The sequence below is a fragment of the Phoxinus phoxinus genome (genome assembly GCF_949152265.1).
Source record: "Phoxinus phoxinus genome assembly, chromosome: 20".
Lineage (NCBI taxonomy): Eukaryota > Metazoa > Chordata > Actinopteri > Cypriniformes > Leuciscidae > Phoxinus > Phoxinus phoxinus.
The window spans coordinates 23,575,064-23,602,786 of NC_136895.1; the positions used below are offsets into that span (position 1 = coordinate 23,575,064).

Consider the following 27,723-nt stretch of genomic DNA (forward strand, 5'->3'; position numbering starts at 1 on the left):
ATTGGGAGCAGTATGCTAGCTGGAGCCGTTAACCTGCAGTCTTTGTGCTAAGCTAGGCTAGCGGTGTGTGCGTCAGACAGAGTTACGGCACGCACGGAGATGAGAAGGGAATGTATGGACTTATCTAACTCTGGGGATACGGTGAATAAGCTAAAGTCCCAAAAAGTCGGCGTGTTCCTTTAAAATACCAATATCCAGGAATGCAAACGACGTTTGTCAAATTTCGGTGTTTTGAACTGAAAAAATGTATAATGTGATTAATTTGGTAGCCTATATTTTATTGGACTCGTTCTGAATAATTACACATTGCAGCTGTATTTAGCATTTGTGAATTTGAATTTAGTGAATTTAAATTTAAGTACTTAATGTTACTTTCCATGTTTGACTTATATTAAGAAAGCCAGCATTCATCACTGTTTAAAACAAAAAAAAGGTTTAAAATAAAATACAAATTAAAATAAAAGTGAATAGGACACTCAATCCCCTAAACTAGGACCACCCCAATTTTACAGAAATTATAAGCAAAATGGCAAATAGCATTACAAATTATACCACAGACAAAGTTAATGTTAAGTTAGGGGGCACTTCAGGAGCGAGACCAGCGTTCAATCTGAGATCTAAAGTAAAAAAAATGAAGAAAAAAAAAAACCTGCAGTAGAAGAAAAAATACTAAATGTAGATAAATTTTTTTTTATCAAATTATCACCCAAATGCTCACCCCCAATATAATTACATTCGACCAGGATGTGGTCTGCTGGAACTCAGAGCGACGACAATTTTTGGTCAGTGTAAAATCAAAACTGGGGAAAAAAAGCGCAAACGTAGAATTACTGTGAAAACTTGAGTCATGTCAGTTCTTTAGTGATCTCCATTCAGGTTTGGAAATGATGGAGAGGTTAGTTGTTCCCTAGCCAGGGCCTATAACTGCAGTGAACAGAAGATGCTGAAAATAAACCACAAGTTTATAAATAAACTTAGATCAGAGAACAGATATCCGTTTAAGACGACTTGAGTTTAATGAGTAGAGGATCTTTATCTTAAAACATTTTGAAACGGCGGCTATGGGGGGGAAGACAATAACACACATGATCACAAAAAAGCGTGCATCCCCCCCCCCCCCCCCACCCACTTCCTCAAAACAGCACAAAATAAAACTTCTACTCCTGCAAGGAACATGTTTCCACTGAATGTTTTTGACACTCTTGTAGCTCAATTTCTGATTCAAAGTGAAACCTGCTGCGGTCTGAGTTTGTTTCAGGTGTAGGCCTATTGTCATGACCCAAATGAATGTGGTTTCTGTTGAGTGGACAAATGTCTTGCTGCTGTTTACTATTGCATGTGTGCGGTTGACTGATGGGTAAATCGGCAAATACATTATTTTCCTATACACTGATTCGTAAAAAATAAAGAAGCGAATCCATCAACACTTTCACCGATGCTTATTGCCCTTTGTGCATTCTTTAACAGCTCATATTTCTCATGACATATTGCCTAAATCAGCAGTAGATCAAACCAAACAAGCACTACAACATTCTGGAAAGAAAAATAACAGCATCTCTAGGAGAACGAGAGCTGTCAGTCAAAGGTAAAAGCGTAATAAAGTCTAAAAAATTGTCATTAGCTATTGAAAGAGTATCTATGGGAACAATTGATAAACACAGGATTCTTTTTTGCGGTGTTATTAAAAGCTAAGGAATAAAAAAAGGATGCGAAACTGAGCCATGACACCACATTTTGAGCTTCTTTGCTCTTATCAGTGAGAAGCGCGTTCATGTACACAACCACGCGGCACGCACACCACACGGAGGCGAGCCGACTGAAGGCGTCTTTTGATTGGCTGATGAGTTTTTTCCACTCCGTTTGCCTCCAACCCTCAAGTTATCTTGTAGCATACAGATAATGTGTTTATAACGGAACACGTTTAAAGACGCGACCATGTCGTGTTTCATGAAATCAAGCTGAGTATTTTTCTGGCGTAAAGCCATTTGATGGATTTACTTCAAACCGTTGAAGAAAATGATTGACGCTGTTTTGTTTTGTTCATGTTGTTTTCTTCTGGATGGTGAGTTCTAAATAGGCCTACGTTACTCTTTGGAGCATTCAAAGTATTTAGATTTTTACATATTTATGTAATCTAATCTTGTTCTTCAGGAGTGTTTGGTGTTGAGACTGATGATGAGATAAACGTGATGGAGGGAGATTTCTTCACTCTTCGCACTGGTCTTACTGGCATACTGAGCGATGACGAGATCGAGTGGAGGTTTGGTTCGAGCAAAACTCGAATAACCAGAATAGCGGCGGGAAACGTTACTAAATATGATGACGAGAACTTTAGAGACAGACTGCAGCTCGACAGACAGACTGGAGATCTCACCATCACAAACGTCAGTAACGAACACAGTGGAGTTTATCAGCTGAGCATCATTATCAACAATAAGAAGTCGATCAGACGATTCGGTGTCACTGTTTATGGTGAGCTTTCTTTCGTGCTTCAATTAAATAATATAAATCTTTCTATTTTTGTTTATTTTTCTATTTGTGTGTGTGTTTTCAAGCTCCTCTACCAGTTCCTGTCATCTTCAGTGACACTTCACAATGTTCTTTATCAGCTGAAAGATCATCAATGATCGTCCTGTGTTCAGTGTTGAATGTGAGTCATGTGACTCTCTCCTGGTGCAAAGGAATCAGTGTATTGTCCAGCATCAGTGTGTCTGATCTCAGCATCAGTCTCTCTCTTCCTCTGGAGGTGGAATATCAGGATAAAAACACATACAGCTGTGTGATCAACAATCCCGTCAGCAACCAGACCACACATCTGGACATCAACAAACTCTGTCACACATGTTCAGGTATACTCAGGTATATCCAGTTTGGTAAATTTTTGTGAAATCATATTTTTCACAATGCTGTTTTTCAGTGCTCGATTGATTGTTTCCTCAGACTGCGACCTTTGTTTTGACACACCTGAAGCTGTGATCCGATTGGTTGTCACTGCTCTGATGGGCGTGGCTGCAATGGCTGCTGTTGTTCTTCTGATTAATGACATCAGAAGAGTTGGAAGAGCACAGACAATCAAACAGTGATGTACATGATATTGTATAGCAATAATAAATAGTATGTCTTTTTGTTTATTTCTCTTTCTGGCTCTTCATTTACTTAATATTTATTTCATTTTTTATCCACCGTTTTAGTCTGATGCCAATCCAATGCCATTTAGGTTACAGATAAGCAAATAAACCATTCCTTGTGATAAGACCTTTGGCATCTTGCCTTTGGCAATTTAAGCAACTTCCAATCCATCCACAATGGTTGCACAGCAAACATTCAATCTTGCGGTTCACTACACAATAGTCTTAATTTGATCCAGTTTCAAGAATTCAATTGGCTTTATTGTGTATTTGCACAAAGATCAATCATACAATGCATGAACATGAACTTTTGTAGTTTACTGAATTAGGATGGAAACAATGGAGGTTTTAGGAAATAGTCATTTTCTTTTGTTGCAATTACTAATGGCACAGTAATTACACTTTGCACCTATAAGACCATCACAAATCCCATGCCAACAGCCTAAATATTACAGCAATGAGAATCATCTAAATAACAGAAATGTAATTCATTTCACATTATTACTTGTGGTTTATTTTTCCTTACTTGTTTGTGTTTTATTGAAGAAGAAAAACATAAGAATAACCAGATGGAATAACCTCAGAACAAGAATAAGGATCTAAATTACGCTCTTTTTTTTATTGTGCTCATTCATATACAGTGCATATTCAGTTAAAGGCTGGATGAATATTAGCTACATTTTCTTGATTTGGTTTATTTTTACTATGAATTACAGGATTTCTGATTCACAACTTTAACAAAACCATCAGATTTAGTTCCCCAAACAGAAGACAAAAAATCTATACAAATTATCAATACACTACAAAAATTTGTACAAAAAATGAAATAGAAATGCAAAAATTAAATAAAAAAGTAATAAAAAGCAATGTTCTCATACTAAAAGTTGCAGTGCTTAGCATTACACTGGATGAGTCAATGTAAATATCTCTTACATACAGACTAAATACACAGATCAGTGTGCAATGCAAATTAATACATCAAACAAACCTTGCCTCTCTGTTTGTACCAAATACAGCACTTGTCAATTTATACAGCTTAGCTCATTTGTATTATTAAAGCGGTTATCTACTGTTGCAGTTGGGTGACTCATCCTGAGGTTGAAACTCTACTGAAACCTGTTATTAAAAAAATAACAGAATACATATGCAAGTCAGTGATTTTATTTACCTGCATATAAAACATCTTACAGACCACTATATGTTTTTAAAATTACAATTAATTAAAATGTATTTAAATGAATAACTTGTTAAAAGAAATAATGGCGGTGAAAATGACTAAATATGAGATTACTAATTTGAAGAATTAAAATAAAACACATTAGGATCTGTCTTAATGAATCTTCAGTCTGAAAAAGTCATGATACAGACTAATGAAAATAATCACAAATAATGGAGATGAGCTGTAGATACTTACCTTTTTTTATCATGCAGTGACATAAAACCCCAAGAGCAAATGCAACCAGAAAGCCAATCCCAAGCGAAAGACCCCATATAAGTGGTCCATTATTTGTGTGAGGACCTGGATCTGGAGTCACATTAATAATACAAATTATCTTACAAATGTGTCATTTTTGTATAAAATTTCTTTCCGAATGTCTTCTGTTTGTCAACTGCATATTTTTCAATGAAATGTAGATTTGTTTTGATTTTATATCTAAATTGTTCACAGAGCAAAGATGTAAATAAGATATTGATACTGAAAGATCAGATCTACTCACCACTGACAGTAACAGTGATGTTCCTCTGTATGGTGTGTGAGCTGCTGATCATGTTTAGTTGATAAACTCCAGAGTCTGTGGTTTGGATGCTCCTGATGATGAGATCTCCGGTCTGACGATCAAGATCTAGTCTGCCGTTGAATTTCTCATCACTGGTGTCATGTAGTAAGAACAGATCGGTCCCTTTATTGATTTCAGCCATGACATGGTCTTCAAACTTCCACAATACCAGATCATATCCCTTTATTTCAATAACACTAGTGTGTAGAGAGATAGATTCTCCCATCATCACTATTTTTTTCTTTGCGCCACCTGTCACAGAAACAAACAGATAAAAATAACAAACAGGTTACTCAGAGATTAAATTCACAGACTCAGAGGATTCAATATTATTATATTTGGTAATATTTTACTTATATTAACAAGCCTGTGTCAATTGGTCAAAAACATAAAACACTTCAAGCTATATTTGCATTATAATCAAACACACTGCAATGGCCAAATGTATATATGTGTAAATAAGCAACCTGGAGTTTACTTTATTTCACATTTGCATATTCCAATCATTACAGATTATAATACAACGTTAATATAACACAGAGGTACAGTGAAGAGTACAGTGTTTGGATGACACTACATTTGTAATGAGAAACATAAACTATCACTAACTACAGACAAAAGAGGCTCAATGTTTTTACAACACTTCATTATTCTAAACTGATATCTGTAAACAGAAAAATCATAAATCCAAACTGACGATTTCCCAAGTACCAAAAGATTGAATAACTAACCGGCCATTGTGACAGCCTACATATATTTTCTATTTGTTTATAGGCCTACACTATTCATGAATATTCAATTTAATGATGAATATTCATGTTAACATTTACTGGCATTTTATGATGTTAATTTCAACTTTCTTATTTAATTGCCTGCCTAGTTATGAAGATTGGTTTAATTCTGATCCAATGTCCAGATAAGTCACATTTGATTTGGGGCCATGGTCCATTTTAGATAATACAGTGACCCAGTTAACTTATCTCATTAAAATATACTTATGAACAAGACGCTATTTGCTTATAGGCTGGTACACTTGAGAGAAGTGCAGCTAGATCATAAAATGTTTAATTATTATTATTTTAACAATTTCTCATTCAATTATTCACCAAATCCATACATAAAAGAAAAATAAATAAAATTCACAGAATAATTATTTTCACTTTATCTAAAAATCGAAACCTTAAATAAAATTCAAAACCTTAAATTGAATTATGAATTATAACTTAATAATCTTATATAAAAAAAAATATATATATATATAAAAAAAAAGTCATCTCGGATCTAAACAGTGTATTGAACTGAGTTCTCAGGACAGGGGGATAGCCTATTTGTGTGCACGTTAAAAACAATATTATTATTATACTTTTTGGCTGCAGACTGTATATTTATTATTGAAATTCCTTTTTAATTTATTGTAATCGTAGCCTAGGTGTTAATTTGAGCACATTAACTGTTTGATAAAGAGTTACACCAGAAATCGTATAACCCTGCAGAAAATTGAGCTACTCACCAACAGCAATAAATAATTTTCTGTGTAAGATCATACTGCTGGTGTTGATCTCCACTTTATAATCTCCAGTCTGATCACTTCGGATGTTTCTGATGGTGAGTTCTCCGGCTTGGTCATTCAGATCAATGTTTTTCCAGCTCGCGTCATCAGGGCCGTTTAATCTATTAACTTGCTCGAGACCATCACTGGTTCCAATGTTTGTTTATTTACATTTACTGCATGATTTAAACATTAAAGTTTTAATTAAAATGGCCAAACAATATGTCATACGAAAGCTGAATATGTCGGGATTCACTGTTTACGACCCTAATGCCACAGCGATGACTTTATTTTAACTCGTATCGGGATATGTTATCACTTCAAGCAGCATCATATCCGGGAGTTTTGAACTGTTTCTGTCTAATGACAATAACTGATTAATTCGGTCCTGCTTACAACAGTTGAATTACATGTTGATTTCAAGTCAAAATTACAAAACACACACAGAAATATATGTTTTTGTCCCAAAAAATGAAAAATATCGACGATTTTGCCTTTGTTTGCGTAATATTTCTTTAGAGAATTTTGTTTTGTTTTTTTGTTTTTACAATAAAGTATGCACTCCAAAGTTGTTTCGGTAGTAAAACGTTATATTATTACTTTTTGTTAGAGTCTTACGCACAGAATAAACCCGCCCCCGGCGCACTTTCTGCAGCGCTGATTGGTCAATCATTGAAAACATTCTAACAGCGCCACCGGCTGTTGGGACGTCCAAATATCCACAACATATAATAATCACCGCGCACAGTCCGTCAGTGTAACGCTAGTGAAGCTCTGATAGATGGGGAATGCAGCCAACCAATAGATCATTACAGAGATTATATGGGTTGTTTGTATTTTGCATTTAACCAAAAGTATACGTTTAAGCATAAAAGTTTTGTAGTGAAATACCTGCATCTTAATATTTGCATGGTGTAATTTATGCAAAACTAATGGAACTAAACAGAATTGCTCAAATAATTACTGTATACAGACACGTTTCCCAAACGTGTCTCCTCTTTTTTTCATTGGTCCAACAATCAAAGTTTCACGCTCAAATTCATTCTTGATTAAGCCAATTTTGCTGTGTTGCACCAGACAGGCCAATCAAACAAACATAACTATTATTTTCAAGGTACCTCAAGAATCACAGTGTAAGACTTTATGGGAATATCTACCTTTGCATGACTTAAATGGTTTATACTCATTTTGACAGCAATTTATCATAAAATATTTAATTGGTCATAAGGCAAAATCAATAATGTTTGATTACTTAGTTTCATTAATCTCGGTATGTTGTTGGGTACTTAGTGCTGTATGAACAATACTACACAGGTGTAAATGTGTGCAAATTCAGCACAATAATGACATGGAAGATTGCAGAATATCAGGCAGAATAAATTCGGCTGAGCCTCATATTAATTACTCAGAGTGCCCTTTTTAAAATATACATTCTATAAGAGAAAAACCTCACAGGAATCTCATTTTGAACGGAAACCCGTCAAAATTTGACATATAAATTGGCCAAACTTGTGGCTTTAACATCACTGCCTTCTGAGTTCCTCTGGCACAGTTTTGTATACTTATTCCTATATAATTTAATTAAAAATTAATTGATCTTTACTTTCCAAAACATTTAAGCTTCTCTTACTTATTTTCTATAGCAATATAATAAATTATGATTTTTGAAGAACAAACTCACAAATATTATCTTTCAAACGAGACCACAGTTATGCATGTAGTCTAAAGAGCTCATAAACTGCAACCTTTTTAGTTAGTGTATGTCATATTTGGGTTTAAGATGAACTTGTGGGTTGACTGTTAAAAGGTTAAGCGATCAGTGTTGATGACTTGATCTCCAAACTTCCACAGTATCTGATCATCTCTCTGTTTTTTAACAACACCAGTGTGTAGAGTGACAGTATCTCCCTCCATCACTGACACTGACTCCACAACATCTGTCACAGTAACAAACACATGAGGAGAACAAACACAAACAGTTGAAATCAGAGATTAATCTTATAATAATTTAAGCAATGTTCCGAAAAAAAAAAAAAAAAAACTTTAAATATCTACATACAGTGTGTAACAGTCTGAGACCACACTGGAAGTCGACCCAAAAGCTTATTTAGCTTTTAAAACACGAAACATTGTTTAATGTTTAAAATGTGCACCATTATAGGTCACGAAACAAAAATGAGTAAAGAGTCGCGTTGACCTTTGCTCTTTGGACCATCTTAAATAATGATAAAAATATTTAACTTTAAAAAATGCACACCTTATTAAACTTGTTTAACATGAACTTACATGTTCTTTGTACCAACAAATAAATGATTGCTTTGCAGACGTCAGGTTTAACTGGCACTTAATCTGATCATTATATAATTAAATATTAAATCATACACACAATCTGAGAAATAAAGGCACCTTAGCTCAGAATCAGTCATCTGCATTTCAGCCAATCAGGAAATGATAACACAACATAGGACTTTGGTTACAATTAGAGTCTTTTATTGTTTAAAAAAAACTGAAAATAAATAATATAAATAAAACCTGCAAACATTATGTTAAAAAAATCATTTGAAGTGGATTGAAAAATGAATGCAATCACAAAAGAAGAATCTGTGATCTTATTTTGAATGTTTTGGTATAATAGTCACACTTGAAAGAAATCTATACTCAAGCATTGGTGTTACAGTTTTTATGTCTGTCAGATAATATTGATATTAGTTTCAAATCTATTCTTTGCCAATTCCTGCTTTTATTTCTAACTGTGCAGATTACAAATGAATAAAACAAACAAACACAGTTAACCTATATATAAAACGTACGATCTTTTCACAAGCAAAAAGACAAAAGTGAATCCAGAGAAGCATCCCACTGTAAGACTTTACTCACCACGCACAGTAACATTGAATCTCTTGGATGTCTCAGAACGGCCCCTGATGTCTACTTTATAAAGTCCCTCGTGTTCATTCGTGATGTCCTTGATGGTGAGAGAGCCATTCTGACTGTCCAGCTCCAGCCGGTCTCTGAAAACATTGATTGAGATTTTGTGTTTTTCCTCAATTTTCGCTATGATAACTTCTCCAAAGATCCACTCTAGCATATCATCGCTCTGTAGTTCAGAGACACCCGCGTTCAGAATGACAGAGTCTCCCTTCATCACGGACACCGGCTTCACTTCATCCGTCACAGACACAAAAACACCTGCAGAGCAAGCATTCAAAGATTACACTTGGCAACATTTACATTTTGCAGTGTCAAAATACGTCATTAATACAACAGAGTAAAAGGCACGTTTTACTTTAGTTTCTATTAAAACACTAGATAGCAGAAATTCAGCTCAGCACTTTTCTTAACAACCGCTTTTGATGATGCACGTGGAAATTTGGCTGATCCTTGGTGCGTTCCCTGAAAGATATGCAAATTTGATCAAATATTTAATGTGTGTGTGTTTTTTTTAATGATATAGCAAATGAGGATTAATAAAAATGATTGAATATATTTTTATAAAAAAAAAAGTCTTGTTAATAATTCTCAGTTTTGTTCAAGGTTATTAAAGGCACAGTTTTTTAATAAAGGAAGAATATGTACATGTGGTATTTGGAGTAAAAGGCGCTCCTGCTGTCGGGGCGAAAGGCACAGTTATTAGCATTATAATAAACAGCTGGCTGACTTTTCCATTTGTTGACATGGTTAGATTCATGGGAAATATCATATCAAATTGGGTGTCCACCTCAGAGATAATCACCATATTTAGAATTAAACCATATTTAAAAATATGATTTGAATCATATATCACATTTATTTTGTTACTAAAGCTTATAAATGTATTAACGGACCTCAATCAATCCTTTCAGAATCGATACTTTTTAAAATAATTTTGTTTTTGTATTTAAAAAAAAAATTACATATTAAGTTAATTTAATTAAGCCCTCCACCCCCACCTTTTTTTTGCTTTTAGTATGAATATGTTAGTCTAACTGTTATCTATAATCTATAAGCTTATCTATTGTGCTCCAAAACAATTACAAAAGTCTGGTTACACGTTAGTGTCACGCAAAACATCGTAGCTCCAGTCCAGAGACACAACAGCAGAGACCGGATCATATGATCGAGTCGGCGCATGCCAGAAAATGTATCAGACACATTTTAATTCTGCACAGAATGCTGTATTTTAAAGTGATATGATGGAGATTATGAGGGGGAAAAACGGTTCGAGATAAGGAGGAAACTGCTGCTTTACCGAGCTCAACGGCTCTGAGCGAGCTGAGATATAAATGAAGAGCTAAAGGAGCAGCGGGATATGTCCCGGCCTGTCTTCCTGTTTCTGTGGAAATTATGTCACGTGTCAACACATATAATAATGCTGCATGTCCCAAGGCACTGCAGTGGGCTTTTAAAGACAGTATATTTAGCTATTGAAAAAAATATATATTTTATTTGTCAAAATAAACCAAAAATAGTACAGACTTTGCTTAAATTATTGTTTTGAACAAGTATTAACTTAGACATTATTAAAAACATTATTTTAGCTAAAGTTTTGGAAAAGATTTTTAAACAAACAAACCACTTTTATGATTTATTTTCACACAAAATATGTTGCTCCATCAGTGTTTAAAAAAAAAAAAAAATTCTTCAACAATACACTATAGTGAAAAGCTCATTTTTCTTAGGGTGTGCCTTTAGCCCCGAGGGTAAACTGATGCCCCGTTCTATTCTGATGTACTTCAAGCGCTCTCTAGATCTGATAAGAAGAACAAATGGGCGGTTTACTGTTCCACAACCACTAAGGGCACTTACAAAACTACCTATTGAAAATTGTGCTTGCGTGCAGCTGAGACGTGGCTTGAAAATGGAATTTTAGAGAACATTTTTAGAGAACATGATTTCACACGAATTAAAAATTTTAAAGAACATGATTTCACACGTTTTCCCAATATGCTTAACAAATAAAAAACCTTTACAATGAGCTTGATTAGTAAAATTTCACAACTGGCTTATAATTGGATTTGCAATTATTTGAATAGATTTTAAATGCCATATTAAAGACATACTTTATGTCTGATTAGACTCCCACATGCACTTGCCGGAAACAAACATTTAACAATATTTGTTCTGTTGGTTTCAGAATGTTTTGAATTAAAATGCTCACTATTTGTTTTTTTAAACAAAATTATTGTAAATGAAATGGGAGTTGGGTTTGAGGGGGCTGAATTATTCTTAAAGGGATATTTCACCCAAAAAATGAAAATTAGTCCATGATTTACTGTCCCTCAACTCATCCTAGGTGTATATGACTTTCTGCCTTCTGCCGGAAGCTAGTTGATGAAGTTTTAAATATGGATATTTTTCTAACATGAACGCATTGCTTCACTGCAGAAGGCCTTTATTAAACCCCCAGAGCCGGTTTGAGCACTTTTATCATGGATGGATGCACTTTGATGGACATCAAAAAATATATGGCCATTCACTGCCATTATAGTTAGCTTGGAAGAGCCAGGACATTTATTTATATAACTCCGATTGTATTCGTCTGAAAGAAGAATGTCATATACACCTAGGAGGGCTTCATGGTGAGTAAATCATGGGCTAAATCATGGAAATCATGGAATCCACCTAGCCCCAGTCTATCTCACCAGACTATCATCATTGATGAAAAACTAGTGGCGTCTATTTTAAGGCAAGTGAACCCACACAAAGCCCCTGGCCCTGACAGACTCAGAGGCAGAGTGCTTAAAGATTGCTCCACTCAACTAAGAGGGGTCTTCACCAAGCTCTTTCAGGGCCTCCTGGATTCTAGCTGTGTTCCTTATCAGTGGAAAGAGTCAACCATTATCCCAATCCCTAAAAAGACACATGCCAAAGACCCCAAGGATTTTAGGCCAGTTGCCCTGACATCACTGCTCTGTAAATGTATGGAAAGAGTGGTAGGTAGCCACCTTTCCAGCGCTGTGACAGGAAGACTGGACCCACTCCAGTTTGCTTATAAAGCCAAACGTGGAGTGGAGGATGCAACTCTAACTCTCTTGGACACTGTGACCAGACAGCTCGACTCATTACACACCCACACAAGGATTTTATTCATGGACTTCTCATCTGCTTTTAATACGGTACACACACACACATACACTCTTGCAACATCTAGTTGAACTTCAGGTCCACCAGATACTGATTTTATGGATTAAGAACTTTTTACAGGACAGACCTCAACAGGTGCGTGTGAACGGTTTTAATTCTAGGAAACAGCTTTTAAACACCGGGCTACCTCAAGGATGTGTCTTATCTCCTGCTCTTTTTTCTGTGTACACAAACAATATTTCATGCAACAAACATGGAATGATTCTTTTAAAATATGCGGATGATATGGCCTTAGTAGCCCACTTGTCTGATACGAAGGCGCTGTCTGACTACCATCAGACAGTCAACAATCTAGTCACAACTTTCCAAAACATTTATTTAGACCTCAATATCGCTAAAACAAAGGAGCTGTGCTGTCAGAGCAGGGAAACTAAAAATACACAAGATATGTTTGAACCCCTCAGCATTAATTGTCAGCCAGTCGAACAAGTTTTTAAATACCTGGGGACAGAAATTGATACATCCATGTCCTTCTCACAACACGCAGATAGCGTGTATAAGAAAGCACAGCAGCGCTTACACCTGCTGAGGAAACTCAGAGATTTTAATGTGAGTAAGGACATTTTAACTAGAGTTTATCAGTCACTCATCGAATCCTTACTGACTTTTAACATTTCAGGCTGGTACAATGCCCTTACCGTCAAGCATAAAAGTAAACTGGCACGAATAATAAATCAGGCCAGCAAGATGATAGGCTCCCCGCAAACCCCACTAACAGAACTTCACACACGGTCAGTGTTAAGGATAGCCACGGTAATCACACAAGACCCTACACACCCACTTAATCAATCATTTCAGTTATTGCCATCAGGTCGACCCTATAGAGTCCCACTTGCAAGGAAAAACGTATACAAAAAATCATTTGTCCCCACGGCCATTGTTACACTGAACAGCCATCTATAGAACAAATCATGTTTTTGCAATTTGCACATTTATGTTTTTAGAGCAAGTATGAGTATTGTTTAATTGTTTTTGTATATGTCTTAAATATTTTAATGTAATGAGCCTGTTTTGTCAAAGACAAATTTCTGTCACTTGTGACAGACAATAAAGTTTTTCTATTCTATTCTTCTAATTTTCATTTTTGGGTGAACTATCGATTTAAGTAAAATCGATTACCACAGTAATTCAACCTCACCCTGTTACATGAGCACTTAACAACAAACGAGCACTTAACAACAAACAACAGTCTACTTTTAAAACTAATAATGATAATTACGATGGTTGTTTGGACTATGGACTATATGTTTCTTTCTTTCTTTGCTTCACAAACCTGTCCTGGACTTGCCCCACCACTCAATGTTTGTTTAGGGCTATCTCCCGATCTAACACATCTGATTCAACTCATAAGCTCATTAGTAGATAGTGCAAGGGCCAAAATGGGTGCGTCATTCAGAGATCAATAACATCTTAATATGCTCTATACAGGTCCTTCTCAAAAAATTAGCATTTTTTATTACTTTTCAAATAGCCTAGATGTTATAGTAAATCAATGACAGGTGGACATTTAAGTGTATTATGGGGTAAGTTGTGCGTGCGTGTGTATTAGTGAACACTAGAGAGCGCAGATTTCCTCTAAAAACATAGTCCTGTCAGACATGTGACTCACAACAGATATACAGGTCCTTCTAAAAAAATTAGCATATTGTGCTAAAGTTCATTATTGTCCATAATGTAGTGATAAAAATTAAACTTTCATATATTTTAGATTCATTGCACACCAACTGAAATATTTCAGGTGTTTTATTGTTTTAATACTGATGATTTTGGCATACAGCTCATGAAAACCCAAAATTCCTATATAAAAAAATTAGCATATCATGAAAAGGTTCTCTACACGGGCTATTAACCTAATCATCTGAATCAACTAATTAACTCTAAACACCTGGAAAAGATTCCTGAGGCTTTTAAAAACTCCCAGCCTGGTTCATTACTCAAAACCGCAATCATGGGTAAGACTGCTGACCTGACCTGACTGCTGTCCAGAAGGCCATCATTGACACCCTCAAGCAAGAGGGTAAGACAGAAAGAAATTTCTGAACGAATAGGCTGTTCCCAGAGTGCTGTATCAAGGCACCTCAGTGGGAAGTCTGTGGGAAGGAAAAAGTGTGGCAAAAAACGCTGCACAACGAGAAGAGGTGACCGGACCCTGAGGAAGATTGTGGAGAAAGACCGATTCCAGACCTTGGGGGACTGAGTCTGGAGTAGAAACATCCAGAGCCACCGTGCACAGGCGTGTGCAGGAAATGGGCTACAGGTGCCGCATTCCCCAGGTCAAGCCACTTTTGAACCAGAAACAGCGAAGAGAAGCAGCACTGGACTGTTGCTCAGTGGTCCAAAGTACTTTTTTCGGATGAAAGCAAATTTTGCATGTCATTCGGAAATCAAGGTGCCAGAGTCTGGAGGAAGACTGGGGAGAAGGTAATGCCAAAATGCCTGAAGTCCAGTGTCAAGTACCCACAGTCAGTGATGGTCTGGGGTGCCATGTCAGCTGCTGGTGTTGGTCCACTGTGTTTTATCAAGGGCAGGGTCAGTGCAGCTAGCTATCAGGGGATTTTGGAGCACTTCATGCTTCCATCTGCTGAAAAGCTTTATGGAGATGAAGATTTCATTTTTCAGCACGACCTGGCACCTGCTCACAGTGCCAAAACCACTGGTAAATGGTTTACTGACCATGGTATTACTGTGCTCAATTGGCCTGCCAACTCTCCTGACCTGAACCCCATAGAGAATCTGTGGGATATTATGAAGAGAAAGTTGAGAGACGCAAGACCCATCACTCTGGATGAGCTTAAGGCCGCTATCGAAGCATCCTGGGCCTCCAGAACACCTCAGCAGTGCCACAGGCTGATTGCCTCCATGCCACCCCGCATTGAAGCAGTCATTTCTGCAAAAGGATTCCCGACCAAGTATTGAGTGCATAACTGAACATAATTATTTGAAGGTTGACTTTTTTTGTATGAAAAACCCTTTTCTATTATTGGTCGGATGAAATATGCAAATTTTTTGAGATAGGAATTTTGGGTTTTCATGAGCTGTATGCCAAAATCATCAGTATTAAAACAATAAAAGACCTGAAATATTTCAGTTGGTGTGCAATGAATCTAAAATATATGAAAGTTTAATTTTTATCATTACATTATGGACAATAATGAACTTTATCACAATATGCTAATTTTTTGAGAAGGACCTGTATATCTGTTGTGAGACGCATGTCTGACAGGACTATGTTTTTAGAGAAAATCTACGCTCTCTAGTGTTCACTAATACACACGCACGCACAACTTACCCCATAATACACTTAAATGTCCACCTGTCATTGATTTACTACAACATCTAGGCTATTTGACGAAAAGTAATAAAACGTGGTTATAGCCTATGGCAAGAAATACCGGAGGGCTATACAATTAATGTATAGGCTAATATCATCAAATGTTATCTGTTGCCGTTTTATATTGAAACTGAAAGTGTCAAATGAATATGTGACTCACCGTCCACGAGTAGGCCTAATACAACCCAAAAAAGGAAAGAATGGTTCCTCATACTGATGCCGCTTCTGACCGCATACAAACTGAATGACAGCAGTAATGCAGGCAGGGTAGCCTACTGATGATGGGCTCGTGTCAAGTCAACCGACTCCGAGTCACGTGACTTCTGCGAAAGAGGATGTGTTACGTCATACTATTTCAAAGCGTCCCAAGGTACACCTAGACCTAAATCAAAAGGACAATTTATACAGAAACATATTCGTGTTTTTTTTCCGGGTTCGTGATCTTCTAATTATTCTAGACTTTTATAGTGTGAGTTTTGGTGTCAAGAGGTCATAATAAATGGAGCTGGTAAGAATAAACCTGAATAAAGGCTACTAAATGTCCAAGAACGTGTTTTTATTTTATGTTACGTGTAGTAAAAAATAAACAATTAATTTAATTCAAATAATAAATACTGGTTTGCTGCTTGAAAACTTGGTGGTTAATGTTTAAAGGCTAATCGAAGACAAAAAAAAATATTTATTAGGTAGCCTGCTTACCAGAAATACTTTAGTTTACTTTTCCGCATTTTCTCTGCGCGTGCGGAAAGACGCATGCGCACTACAAAGTAGGTCACAACATGCACATAGACAGTATATAAACATGCACCGTGGCGCGTACGGAAAAATCTTGCGGACTCCACCCGGAGGCATTTAGAACGTTATAGGCCTAATAAATACACGACCCAGCAAATCAATCGCTGTAAATGTATGATAAAAAGCATAATTTAGCCAAACGACTATGAATATGTTGTGTTCACACACCAAAAATGAAGTCCCCCCCCCCCCCCCCCCCCAAGTGGTTTTCTCAGAAACCTCTCTGTCAGACACCTTTCTAAAAAAAAACGACAAAGAATTAAAATAAACCTTTATGAATATTGATCAACAATTTTCCATATGACAGTTTGCCTTTTTTATTTATTGTTATAATTCTCATTTACACATACTGAATATTGTGTAATTTAAAGCGAAAACAAACCAAGACCCATTATTCCCACTAAAACCAAATAGCAGTGAATCAGTAGTTTTCACATTCATATTCAGATCTGGTCCATTACAAACTGACAAAACACAAAATAGTGTCAGTTTTTACACAAGACCGAATAATATTTGAATGTAACATATTATAAATAATACGTACCAAAACAAAAACAACAAGAAAAAAGGAAATGCAAATGAAGGCTAAGGCCTGGTTTCACAGACAGGGTTTTAGCCAGGATTATGCTATAGTTAAACAGGACATTTTAGTAACTTTTATAAATGTGCCTTAGAAAATAAAACATTACTGGTGTGCATCTTGAGACAAAACAATGGCACTGACATATTTTAAGATATATCAGTGCAAGTTATTTTCAGTTAAAACAGCTCAAACATACATTTTAGTCTGGGACTAGACTTAAGCCTTGTCTGTGAAAACGGGGGATAATTTATATCCACGTTTATTCATTGAGCAGCAAATGTTTTTATCCAACACAACTTAAAAAATAAAGTTACAGTGCTGAATTTCAAGTGTTTCATAACAGTACAGACCTAAAAGCAGGGGTTAAAGTACAGACCGGTGGAACAAAAGTGTTTTCTACTATAAATCATTTAAACATCCATGGCAAGTGCCTTAATAGATATGATTAAGTCAGTTAAGCTTTCACAGAAGAGATATGTCTATTTGCAAATAACAATGGTTGAGGTCAATCAGTAAAATGCACTATTTCTGTAATTAATGCATCACAATAAAGCCGTACAGACACTCAGCATGATACAGCATATGGGATATGTACAACAACAAAAAGCATCCACATTCATTAATTTCACTTTCGCTCATATAGGCTATGAATATCCACAGAAATATACAAACATCAGTCAGAAAATAAGGTCATAAGGTCAGTTTTTTTTATCATTGATGAGTGTGAAGTGTTTTGAGATGCACGTAACATAACATATATAATATATATGTTCTATAATTAGCCTATATATTCTACAGGGCTTGACATTAACTTTTTTGCTCACCAGTCACTGTGGCTAGTGGTTTTCCAAAGTTACTAGCACTCAGCATTTTCACTGGCCACAATTTTGACATCAATACCATAGGGAAAAACTGCTAGATATTTTTTATATTATTTCATAATGTGGCAGAAAGTATATTAGGCTGCTGTCACTTTAAGACCTGCCGCGCGGTTCCATTATAGTTACACATGCATTTGCATTCTTCAACTGTTTACGTTCACCTGAAACATAAATATGCATTTATATAAATATTTACTAAGACTGGCATTTTGTCATTATTTGGTGTGTTTTTGACTGTGTAAGCGCAATAAGCAGTGAAATACAACTCAATTTAGCACTGAGAGGTGGCTTTATGTGAGCGCACTTTGGGTGTGAGCACAAAATCTGTGGGAATGAATCAAATTATGTGCAATGTCACACCGAAATTCAAGCCCTGTAAACCAACTATATTCACCCGGAGCAAATGCTTCAAAAGCTTTCTGCACATAGTATACATTCATCAAATACTTTCACTTTAGACTCACTAAATCCCAGCCTCAGCCCATTCAGGAATGTCCGTAGGCTACTTGGGCAATATTAAAGAAAAACGTTAGATAAGACTAGTATTCTGTTTTGATCCATTAAAGCAATAAGCTGTGGTTAGGTGTGTTGTTAGGCACGATGTGGAGCGTCCATAAACAAATTTATTTAGCTATTTCACAGGTGTATGTTTGTAGAGTAATGAACAGTTTTGAGTGCGGCTCAACCAATCAGAATCAAGGACCGGAACTACCCATTTGTTGGCAATGTGTAGTTGATAATCTTCAGACTCTGTGGTTCTGGTGTTCCTGATGGTCAGAGCTCCAGTCTTACCGTCCAGCTCCAGTCTGTCTCTGAATCTCCCATCAGCCCCATCATGTCTTGTTACAGGTCTTATTGGCTGCTATGATGTTGCTTTTATTCATCCACTTTCCCACGTTGTTCATTACGTGGAGAGTTGAGAGCGACAGATTCTCTCTTGCTTGCTACAAAGGAGGCCAGAATTCAATTGAACATTTTGTCAATGAAAAATGAGGGAAAAGTCCATATTTTACTCTATACACACACCTATTTCTTTTTGTTTACTTAAGCACAGAAAGCTCAGTATTATCTGAAGGAAACACTCACCAGGATCCTGCGCCTTCTTTACACAGCAGTTACACACAGTCTTTAACAAATCTGTGAATGAAGGTAAAACACTGAACAATAACAACAGAATAAAAATGGGGGTGCACACACAGTGCAGTAAGGCTGAGGATTAGTGTACGGTATGCAGACGTATGCAAAAGAAAGCTCTTCAGGGTGATACATGCAGCTTATCTAGAAATGATCTCATTTATTATGCAGCATATTAGAGCTGCACGATTAATCAGTAAAATATCATGATCTCGATTCAAACACCCACACGATATTATTCCTAAACGACAACGATTCTGCTATACATGTCTATTAAAACTTTGACATGTGCGATCACAGCGAACATTCAAATCTGCATTCGCTGAGCCAGAGAGAGTAGCTGTCATATAAAGTTATGAAACAGCGTATTTGTATCATTATTTCTGTCACAATGATTCTAATTATCAGAGAAGCACTGGGATAAACGTTTGTAGTTCGCATAAACATTGATGTAAACGGGAACCTTTTTGAAAGTACACAACGAAAGCAAATGGTAAACTGACGCCCTGTTCTATACCTAACATACTCCAGCGCTTCTGACTTAAAGAACGAATGGATTTGTAATGTGTGCTTTGCCACATCTAGTGTAAACAGCCTCTAGATGAGAAAATACGAGGAGACATATCTCACCCTCGGATTCCCAGTACATAAGCGGGTAATGAAGAGAGATCACAGTGTGTTGCGTGCCTCAAAATATTAGCTCTAGACTGTATGAAGCCAAACAAGTTAAAGGGTTAGTTACTAGAAGTGCCAGAATTCCATAAACAAGCGGCCATTTTGACCGCTAGATTCCAAACTCTATATCTTTAATGATAAATACCCAATTGAGAGATGAATGCATTTATTGTATTAGGATATCTTTTAAAAACAAAACAACACCAAACTGTACATTTAAACAAGTTTAATTCTACATTTATAAATAATAATAATATCATTAGTAGCCTACCGTAATTAATCGCATATTCACTACAGATAGGCTATATTTCCATATCCATTCAACATAACACAGAACAAGACAATAACAACTAATAGTATCTTATTTTTATTAAAAAAAAAATATATTCAATATAATAACAGAGAAAATAGTCTAATAACTCGTATATAATAGAGAATATCTACGTAAATAGATAACGTAGTCAGGTGTTATCTTAGCCTATTTCTGATCAACAAATTTAATCTAATATACTTTTTGTTTGTAGAAATTAGCATATATGCAAACACTCAGGTCAACCGCACGAAATGTAAAAAGTTAATAAAGAGAACGTAAAACTAATCCATATGAATAGAGCGGTTTAGTCCAAATTTTCTGAAGAGACATGATCGTTTTATATGATAAACAGATTGAAAACATACACATGATGTATATAAACAGTGATCAGAAAACATTAACAGAAGCTCAACCGAACCTGAACGAGAACAAACCTCATTGGTTCTTGCTGAAGCTCAAACACGCTGCGTGGGAAAACATAACTATTTTAAGAGGTGGTATGCAGCGTTAAGTGGTAGTTGCATGGATATTAACTCGTCTCTATCTTAAGGACATGTTCCAAAAACGTTCAAGCTGGCAGTTATAAAACCACTCATTAAGAAACCACAATTAGATCCAAATAACCTAGCAAATTACAGACCCATTTCAAATCTTCCATTTATGTCTAAAATATTAGAAAAAGTTGTCTCCGCTCAACTGTGCTCTTTCTTGCAAGAAAACGATATCTATGAAAAATTTCAGTCAGGATTCAGGCCACATCATAGCACAGAAACTGCACTCGTTAAAATTACAAATGATTTACTTTTAGCTTCTGACCAAGGGTGTATCTCAATTAGGGCTGCACGATATTGGAAAAAAATTACATTGCGATATTTTTTCCCCAACGATATATATTGCGATATTGAGAGCCATAACTCCAGGCTAAAGACAATAATTACCATTCCATGATATTAATAATTTCACTAATAAGCAAGCTTCATTACAAGTGACAAAAAGGTCACTTAATTTTTTATTCCAAAATTAGAACATTTCTGTAAACACAAAAGCAGAAAACATTTTTAAATAAAACAGCAGCTTTACACCAACCCCCTGATTGGTTTACAACAATATAACTTAAAATAAATATATTTTTTATAAATTTTGGTTCACAATCTTTTAAGTCAACTTTTCTTAGCCAAAGTGCCAAAGTAAAACAGTGTTGGTCATCATAATCATATGAAATAAACAAAATAATATAAAATTTTAATATATTTTGTATTAACAGATTCTAAACAGATTAGAGATCATGTTTCTGTAAACAGAAAAGCCGAACACATTTAAACAGCAGCTTTACCGCCTCTGTCAGCGTCGCCACTCCCACCACGCGCATCAAGAGCTGAGGGAGCACCAAAAAAAATAGCCTAATGAAAAATCAATAATTCTAATGCCGATATTATTATAGATACAGACATCCCAAGTTCCGGGAGTCTCCCGCATATTGATAGCGGCTCACTGATGCCCGCGAATTAGTTAAAATTTCCGGAATCTAGAGCGAGCGCGCCCGCGAGACAAAGACTGTGCTCCAAACCGCGCAGCGCGTGCACGGCAGAGAGGGACAGAGGGAGAGAGGGAGAGAGAGCAAGAGACCGCAGCGCGCGTGCCTCATGAAGCGCGTAATATCTCCCGCTGGTACTACTGTGCTACTACCCTTCACATCGCATGTTCCGGCGATGTGACTATCGCTCACTCGCACATCGCGATGTCGACATTAAAATCGAATATCGTTCAGCCCTAATCTCAATACTAGTTTTACTCGATCTTAGTGCTGCGTTTGACACTATAGATCATAAAATACTCTTAGATCGACTTCAAAATTACACTAGTGTTCAGGGACAGGCATTAAGCTGGTTTAGATCGTACCTATCAGACCGTTACCATTTTGTCCATTTAAATGGGGAAAAATCAAAGATAACGTCAGTAAATTATGGAGTGCCGCAAGGATCTGTATTAGGCCCCCTGCTATTCTCAATTTATATGCTGCCACTTGGTAATATTATAAGAAAACATGGAATAAGTTTCCACTGTTATGCTGATGACACTCAATTATATATTTCATCACGACCAGATGATAACACTAAATTATCTAAAATGACAGAGTGTGTTAAAGATATAAAATATTGGATGACGTGTAATTTTCTTCTATTAAATTCAGATAAAACGGAGGTATTACTGATTGGTCCAAAAAACTGCCCACAAAACCTCTTACAATACAACCTTAATCTAGATGGACGTCCTGTTACTTTATCCTCTACAGTAAAAGACCTGGGTGTTATACTAGACCGCAACTTGTCTTTTGAAAATCATATTTCAAATGTCACAAGAACAGCCTTTTTCCACCTTAGAAACATTGCTAAGCTACGTAATATGCTATCAGTTTCTGATGCAGAAAAGTTAGTTCATGCATTCATGACCTCGAGACTAGATTACTGTAATGCTCTATTAGCTGGTGGTCCTGCATCCTCAGTAAACAAGCTACAGTTAGTCCAAAATGCAGCTGCTAGAGTTCTTACTAGGTCAAGAAAATATGATCATATAACGCCAATTTTATCATCTCTACACTGGTTACCTATTAAGTTCCGTATCAATTACAAAGTATTGTTACTGACCTATAAAGCCCTAAATGGTTTAGCTCCTGTGTATTTAAGAGATCTTCTATCGCCATATAATCCATCGCGCTCTTTAAGATCGCTAAATTCGAGGCTTCTGGTCGTACCTAGGATAACTAAGTCCACTAAAGGAGGGAGGGCGTTTTCACATCTAGCTCCTAAACTCTGGAATAGCCTTCCTGATATTGTCCGAGGTTCAGACTCGCTCTCCCAGTTTAAAACTAGATTAAAGACGCATCTCTTTAGCCAAGCATTCACATGATGCATCTCATACCTTTTATACTACAGTTAAATCAGATTAAATGCATTCATATTAAGAACAGCAGCTACGCTAATTATTTCCCATCTGCCTTTTTTGTTGTTATCTCGGGACGCCTGTCCCGAGATAACTCAAATAGAGTTCGTCAGCTCCAGTTATGTATCCAGCCTCTCATGGAGACTTCAGATGCCCCAACGCCTGTGATGAGACGACTCGACGCCTGTGAAGAGACGACCCAACGCCGGCGATATGTTATGCCCTAAATTTTATGATTAACTAACTGTATTTTTGTATGTATATTTTTGAAATGCATTTTCTGTAAAGCTGCTTTGAAACAATATGTATTGTGAAAAGCGCTATACAAATAAACTTGAATTGAATTGAATATTCTTTCATAATAAAGCATTATTACAATAATCACAACTAATAAAAACAAAATCAAAAGATTTGCATTTCTGTTACTCACCCTTGTTGTATAGAACGTACACAGCCAAACACCCAACCGCCACGATCACCATCACGATCCCTATAAGTGCTATAGCGATTGACATCCAAATTACATGCGAGTGGGATTTTGCAGCATCTAAAAGAAATGAACTGAAGTTAGCTCAGTGTTGGGCAACTGTGTCTAATACTAGTAAAAATGCAATGATGATCTCATTTACCTGTATCTTATTCAAATAAATATACTAAATAGAAGAGTAAAACGAATATAATCCTACCACTGACAGTAATGCTGAATCTCCTGCATTTGTTCCCGGTGTTATTGGTGATCTGTAGTATATAAATCCCAGAGTGTTCAGGTCTGACGTTCGTGATGGTCAGAGATCCGCTCAGTTTGTCCACCTTCACTATATTATTAAACATCTCACCGTCACCAGGATCTAATGAGATCTCCCGAGTTTCTCCGTAGATTTTAGCGATGGCGGTCGCATCGTTTTGGCACGGGTTGTTATTAACTGGATCGCCTTTAGTGGCCCTTGCAAACCTCCACAGCATCAGATCTTCTTTCTGTAGTTCAACACCAGTGTTCAGAGTGACAGACTTTCCCTCCATCGCCGACACTTTCTTTATTTGATCTGCGTCTGGATCAAACACACCTGGGGAAGTTTCACAGTTGATTATTTGCACTGCAATGCTTCATAATAACGTACATAGGGGAGACCGGGGCAAGTTGTCACATTTTCACTTAAGCTCTCGTAGAATGTATAGACCCATTTCCACTCTTATTGATCGGGGGGGAAAGATGCAGTTCATTTAAAGGCATGGTACAATGCCCTTTTCACAAGGTGTAAAATAAGTCTGATGTCCCCAGAGTGTGTATGTGAGGTTTTAGCTCAAAATACCCAACAGATATTTGTATATAGCATGTTAAAGTTGTCACTTTTTGAGGGTCAACAGCTGCTGCTCCCGGCGAAGAGGGCGGAGCTACAAGAGCTTGTGTGTGTGTGTTATATTCTGTCTTGATAATCTATAAATCATGTTCTGGGGCGTGGTTTATGTAAATTTTAGGGTTGGTGATGTCACTAACGCGGGAGGAATGTCATGTAGTCCCTACCAGCCGTTTGTTGTAGTTTATTTTTTTTACACAAGAATTGTTCTGACAGGGTCTATTTATTTTATATTTTTACCAATTAAATGTTCAATCAATATTCAAAAGCAAAATGTTATCTGTTTGACCCCACAAATACAAATGCACTCCCAGCACTATATACCAGTATGCACTATTCATACGTTTATAAAAATGAGTGTATCTTCCAAACTAATTTATGTAAATAGTTCAAATCAATTGTGTATAGTTTGAAAGTGTTTTATGCAAGTTTTTTACATTGACAAGTTTGAGGTTGACATTTATAACATTTCTGTTTTTTAATAAAATATATTAAAAAAACCGATTAAAATTGTTTTTTGTTTTGTTTATTGCACTTTTGAGATATTTATCTAGTTACTATTGATTTATTACAAACATAGCCTTCAAATTGAGGGTGTTAGGATTATTTTGATGTATGGCATATGAAAATGCTCAAAAGAATGACAGCACAGCATGTAAAAATATTAAGATATACTCTGGCGGAATTGTTCTATGGCAGGTCATAAAGGGTTAAAATGCAATTTCTTAAAAGCAAATATCTCCCTTTACTTTGAACTTTGAGCGTTGTAACTTTGCAGAGCGTTGTAATGTTGTTTATGCTCAAACAGCAACATTACACACTAACTAAAGTTAGAAAAGTGAAATCATTCTCAACCACCCCTTTAATTCACGCTGACCCTATAGCGTTTAAAAACATATACATATGTGTATTTAAAATGCATCATAGGATGCCAATGTTGACCAATGTTTTGGACGAGAGAGAGAGAGAGAGAGAGAGAGAGAGAGAGAGAGAGAGAGAGAGAGAGAGAGAGAGAGAGAGAGAGAGAGAGAGAGAGAGAGAGAGAGAGAGAGAGAGAGAGAGAGAGAGAGAGAGAGAGAGAGAGAGAGTGTGTGTGTGTGTGTGTAAAGGCCAGGCAGGGGGAAGGAAATACACGACCCTAAAGAGAGACATTTCACGACAGGGCAACAGTAGGAATCAGGAAGATCGAGACGGGACCTTCTTTCACATACGGATTAAATCTTCACTATTATAAAGTAACAATGGAACGACCAAGCGGGTGAGATCAACCTTTTTATATTATCACTGTTTTCTGTCATTATTTATGCTGTTGTTGTTTTTGTAACCACTGAGAGTTTCTACTCATGTATGCTAGTTGACTAACTGTGAGTAAACTTTATAATCATCTTAACATCTTTATAGTTTTAATTCAACGACCCACTCACACTCTTACTCATTTCAAAAACTATAATAAACAGCATATAAACAGAAAAATAATCAATGTGTTCAAAATAAATGCGGGTAAATATAATCATTATTGCGCTACTCACCAGTTACAGTCACATTGAATTTCTTCCAGGATTTAGTCGTGCTGAACATGTCCACTTTATAAAGTCCCGAGTGGTTGGCTCTGATGTTCCTGATGGTCAGAGATCCAGATTCAAAGTCCAGCTCCAGTCTGTCCCTGAATCTCCCATCAGGACCGTCTTCTGTTGACAATTTTTGCTCTTCGATGTTAGCTATGACGGCGTTTTCAAACATCCACAGTATCTTATTGAAGTTTTGTATTTTAAGACAAGGGTTTAGAGTGACAGAATCTCCCTCCTTCACTGATATTGACTTCACTCCATCCGTCTCAAAACCAAACACACCTAAAGAACGGATATACACAGTTAATCACATATTAAACTCACTGTAAGCACACAAACTCACTGAATTTTATCTAATAAACTAAAAGGACGAAAATAGGCTATGAAAAACTAACTGAACAAAATACAGAATCAAAATTTAGAAATAAAGGTAACGGAGATACACAAAATGCTTTGAGGATTTGGTTACACTTTATTTAAGGTGTATACACTGTAAGTATACATTTAAGTAGCCTACTGAGTAATATTATGTAGCCTTACTACAGGGTTAGGATTAGTTTCATTTCATTATGGATAATTTATAGTTATTAGCTATAGTAACTACATGTAACAATGACAGTGTAAAATAGCGTTATCTAAGTAGGTAAATAAAAGCGTGTGCATTTACCAGAAAACTACAACAATGGCCGTCACGTTTGCACGTAGACAGAAACGCGCACGCACGATGACCACACAAGGTGCATCGGAAACTATAAATGGATTGAGTCGATTCATTTATGAAATCCCGCCACCAAAACAAAGGCATTATTACATGTTATTCAAACACATTGACATACAATCGTGCGTTTGTTCCACTTCCGGTTTCTAAAGCGTGAAAAACGAAAGTGCTGAAAAATAAACAGTTCAATGACTACCTTCAGCGAAAATTAAGAGAATGGGGAAAATTAGTATTTTCATGTTTCTGAACAAGACAGTAAAATATGACTTCTATAAGGTGATTTTTATATAAATATGTGCCGTTCTGATTGTTGTCTCCGAGCCGCTCCCGCACTGACGAACAGAGAGGATGCAGACTGAAAAATCCTCTGAAGAACGAAATAGAGAACGAGTAAGGGATGATTGTCATAAAGAGATCTATAATGCAGAAAGAGAAATCGGTGTCGTTTGTGTTTGAGGGAAAAGGCGCTGAAACACATCTGCTGGAAACAGCAGCATGTTGGGATATCGATTGTTTGAACAGCGCCACCTAGAGAACGGAATTAAAGAAATCTAGTTAAGGTGGTTTGAGATTTACTTTACCAGTCTTTCAAAGGTGCACAATACAGGGGACTGGGCCATTGAACCTCTTGGTGCCACTTCCTCTTGTACCACAGATGTTTCCAGTGTTTGTTCTAAAATGACAGTTAGCCTATGTTTTAAAATTTACATCTGAGAATGTTTCAACTTTTAGAACTAGAACAGAAGAATCTTGACCTAGACAGAACAAAGCAAAAGACGGAACTACATTTTAACTGATTAAAAAAATACATTCTCAAATATCTGAAACCATTCTGACCTTACCTGCCCTCAA

The 27,723-nt window shown here is 36.4% G+C and overlaps 3 protein-coding genes across 7 annotated transcripts in view; 1 reads left to right on the forward strand and 2 right to left on the reverse strand.

Annotated features, from left to right (window-relative positions):
* LOC306988958 (titin-like) overlaps nt 1–16,236 on the reverse strand; it is a 41,417-nt gene extending 25,181 nt beyond the window's left edge. Inside the window, exons 1-5 of one of the 2 annotated variants that reach the window (XM_079594206.1) lie at nt 16,070–16,236; nt 9,333–9,644; nt 4,847–5,158; nt 4,543–4,653; nt 3,365–4,244 (exon numbers count right to left, since the gene is read on the reverse strand). In XM_079594206.1, the coding sequence (XP_079450332.1) occupies nt 4,216–4,244; nt 4,543–4,653; nt 4,847–5,158; nt 9,333–9,644; nt 16,070–16,121 (816 nt within the window). In that variant the 5' untranslated portion in view covers nt 16,122–16,236 and the 3' untranslated portion in view covers nt 3,365–4,215. Of the gene's footprint in view, nt 1–3,364; nt 4,245–4,542; nt 4,654–4,846; nt 5,159–9,332; nt 9,645–16,069 lie in introns of those variants that run through there. The other variant, XM_079594205.1, reaches the window with a different exon arrangement.
* Nucleotides 1,833–3,130, forward strand: LOC306988968 (CD48 antigen-like). 3 transcript variants are annotated; one of them, XM_079594223.1, is made up of 4 exons: nt 1,833–2,062; nt 2,152–2,472; nt 2,556–2,849; nt 2,918–3,130. In XM_079594223.1, exons 1-4 carry the CDS (start codon nt 2,017–2,019, stop codon nt 2,926–2,928), a joined length of 672 nt encoding a protein of 223 aa, XP_079450349.1. In that variant the 5' UTR covers nt 1,833–2,016; the 3' UTR covers nt 2,929–3,130. The 3 variants fall into 3 exon arrangements, with proteins under 3 accessions (XP_079450349.1, XP_079450347.1, XP_079450348.1); XM_079594221.1 differs by having other exon boundaries at nt 2,941–3,130; XM_079594222.1 differs by having other exon boundaries at nt 2,556–2,859; nt 2,941–3,129.
* A 729-nt stretch (nt 16,237–16,965) lies between the features above and the next one.
* LOC306988960 (uncharacterized protein) lies at nt 16,966–27,394 on the reverse strand. Of its 2 annotated transcripts, XM_079594208.1 has the most exons (6): nt 27,068–27,394; nt 26,115–26,435; nt 23,917–24,294; nt 23,661–23,777; nt 19,255–19,305; nt 16,966–19,112 (listed from the first exon to the last, which is right to left on the reverse strand). In XM_079594208.1, exons 1-6 carry the CDS (start codon nt 27,108–27,110, stop codon nt 19,045–19,047), a joined length of 978 nt encoding a protein of 325 aa, XP_079450334.1. In that variant the 5' UTR covers nt 27,111–27,394; the 3' UTR covers nt 16,966–19,044. The 2 variants fall into 2 exon arrangements, with proteins under 2 accessions (XP_079450334.1, XP_079450335.1); XM_079594209.1 differs by lacking the exon at nt 19,255–19,305 and having other exon boundaries at nt 23,616–23,777; nt 27,068–27,376.
* Between the last annotated feature and the right edge of the window lie 329 nt (nt 27,395–27,723).

Excerpts from the sequence above, each read along its gene's own strand:
- LOC306988960 (XM_079594208.1), bottom strand. The coding sequence starts at position 27,110 with ATGAAAATACTAATTTTCCCCATTCTCTTAATTTTCGCTGAAG. Across the intron at positions 24,295-26,114 it reads ATTCAATGTGACTGTAACTG|GTGTGTTTGATCCAGACGCA; the intron begins GTGAGTAGCGCA and ends AAACTTCCCCAG. Across the intron at positions 19,306-23,660 it reads GTACGTTCTATACAACAAGG|ATTTGTTAAAGACTGTGTGT; the intron begins GTGAGTAACAGA and ends CTTCATTCACAG.
- LOC306988968 (XM_079594221.1), top strand. The coding sequence starts at position 2,017 with ATGATTGACGCTGTTTTGTTTTGTTCATGTTGTTTTCTTCTGGATG. Across the intron at positions 2,063-2,151 it reads ATGTTGTTTTCTTCTGGATG|GAGTGTTTGGTGTTGAGACT; the intron begins GTGAGTTCTAAA and ends CTTGTTCTTCAG. Across the intron at positions 2,850-2,940 it reads ACTCTGTCACACATGTTCAG|ACTGCGACCTTTGTTTTGAC; the intron begins GTATACTCAGGT and ends TTGTTTCCTCAG.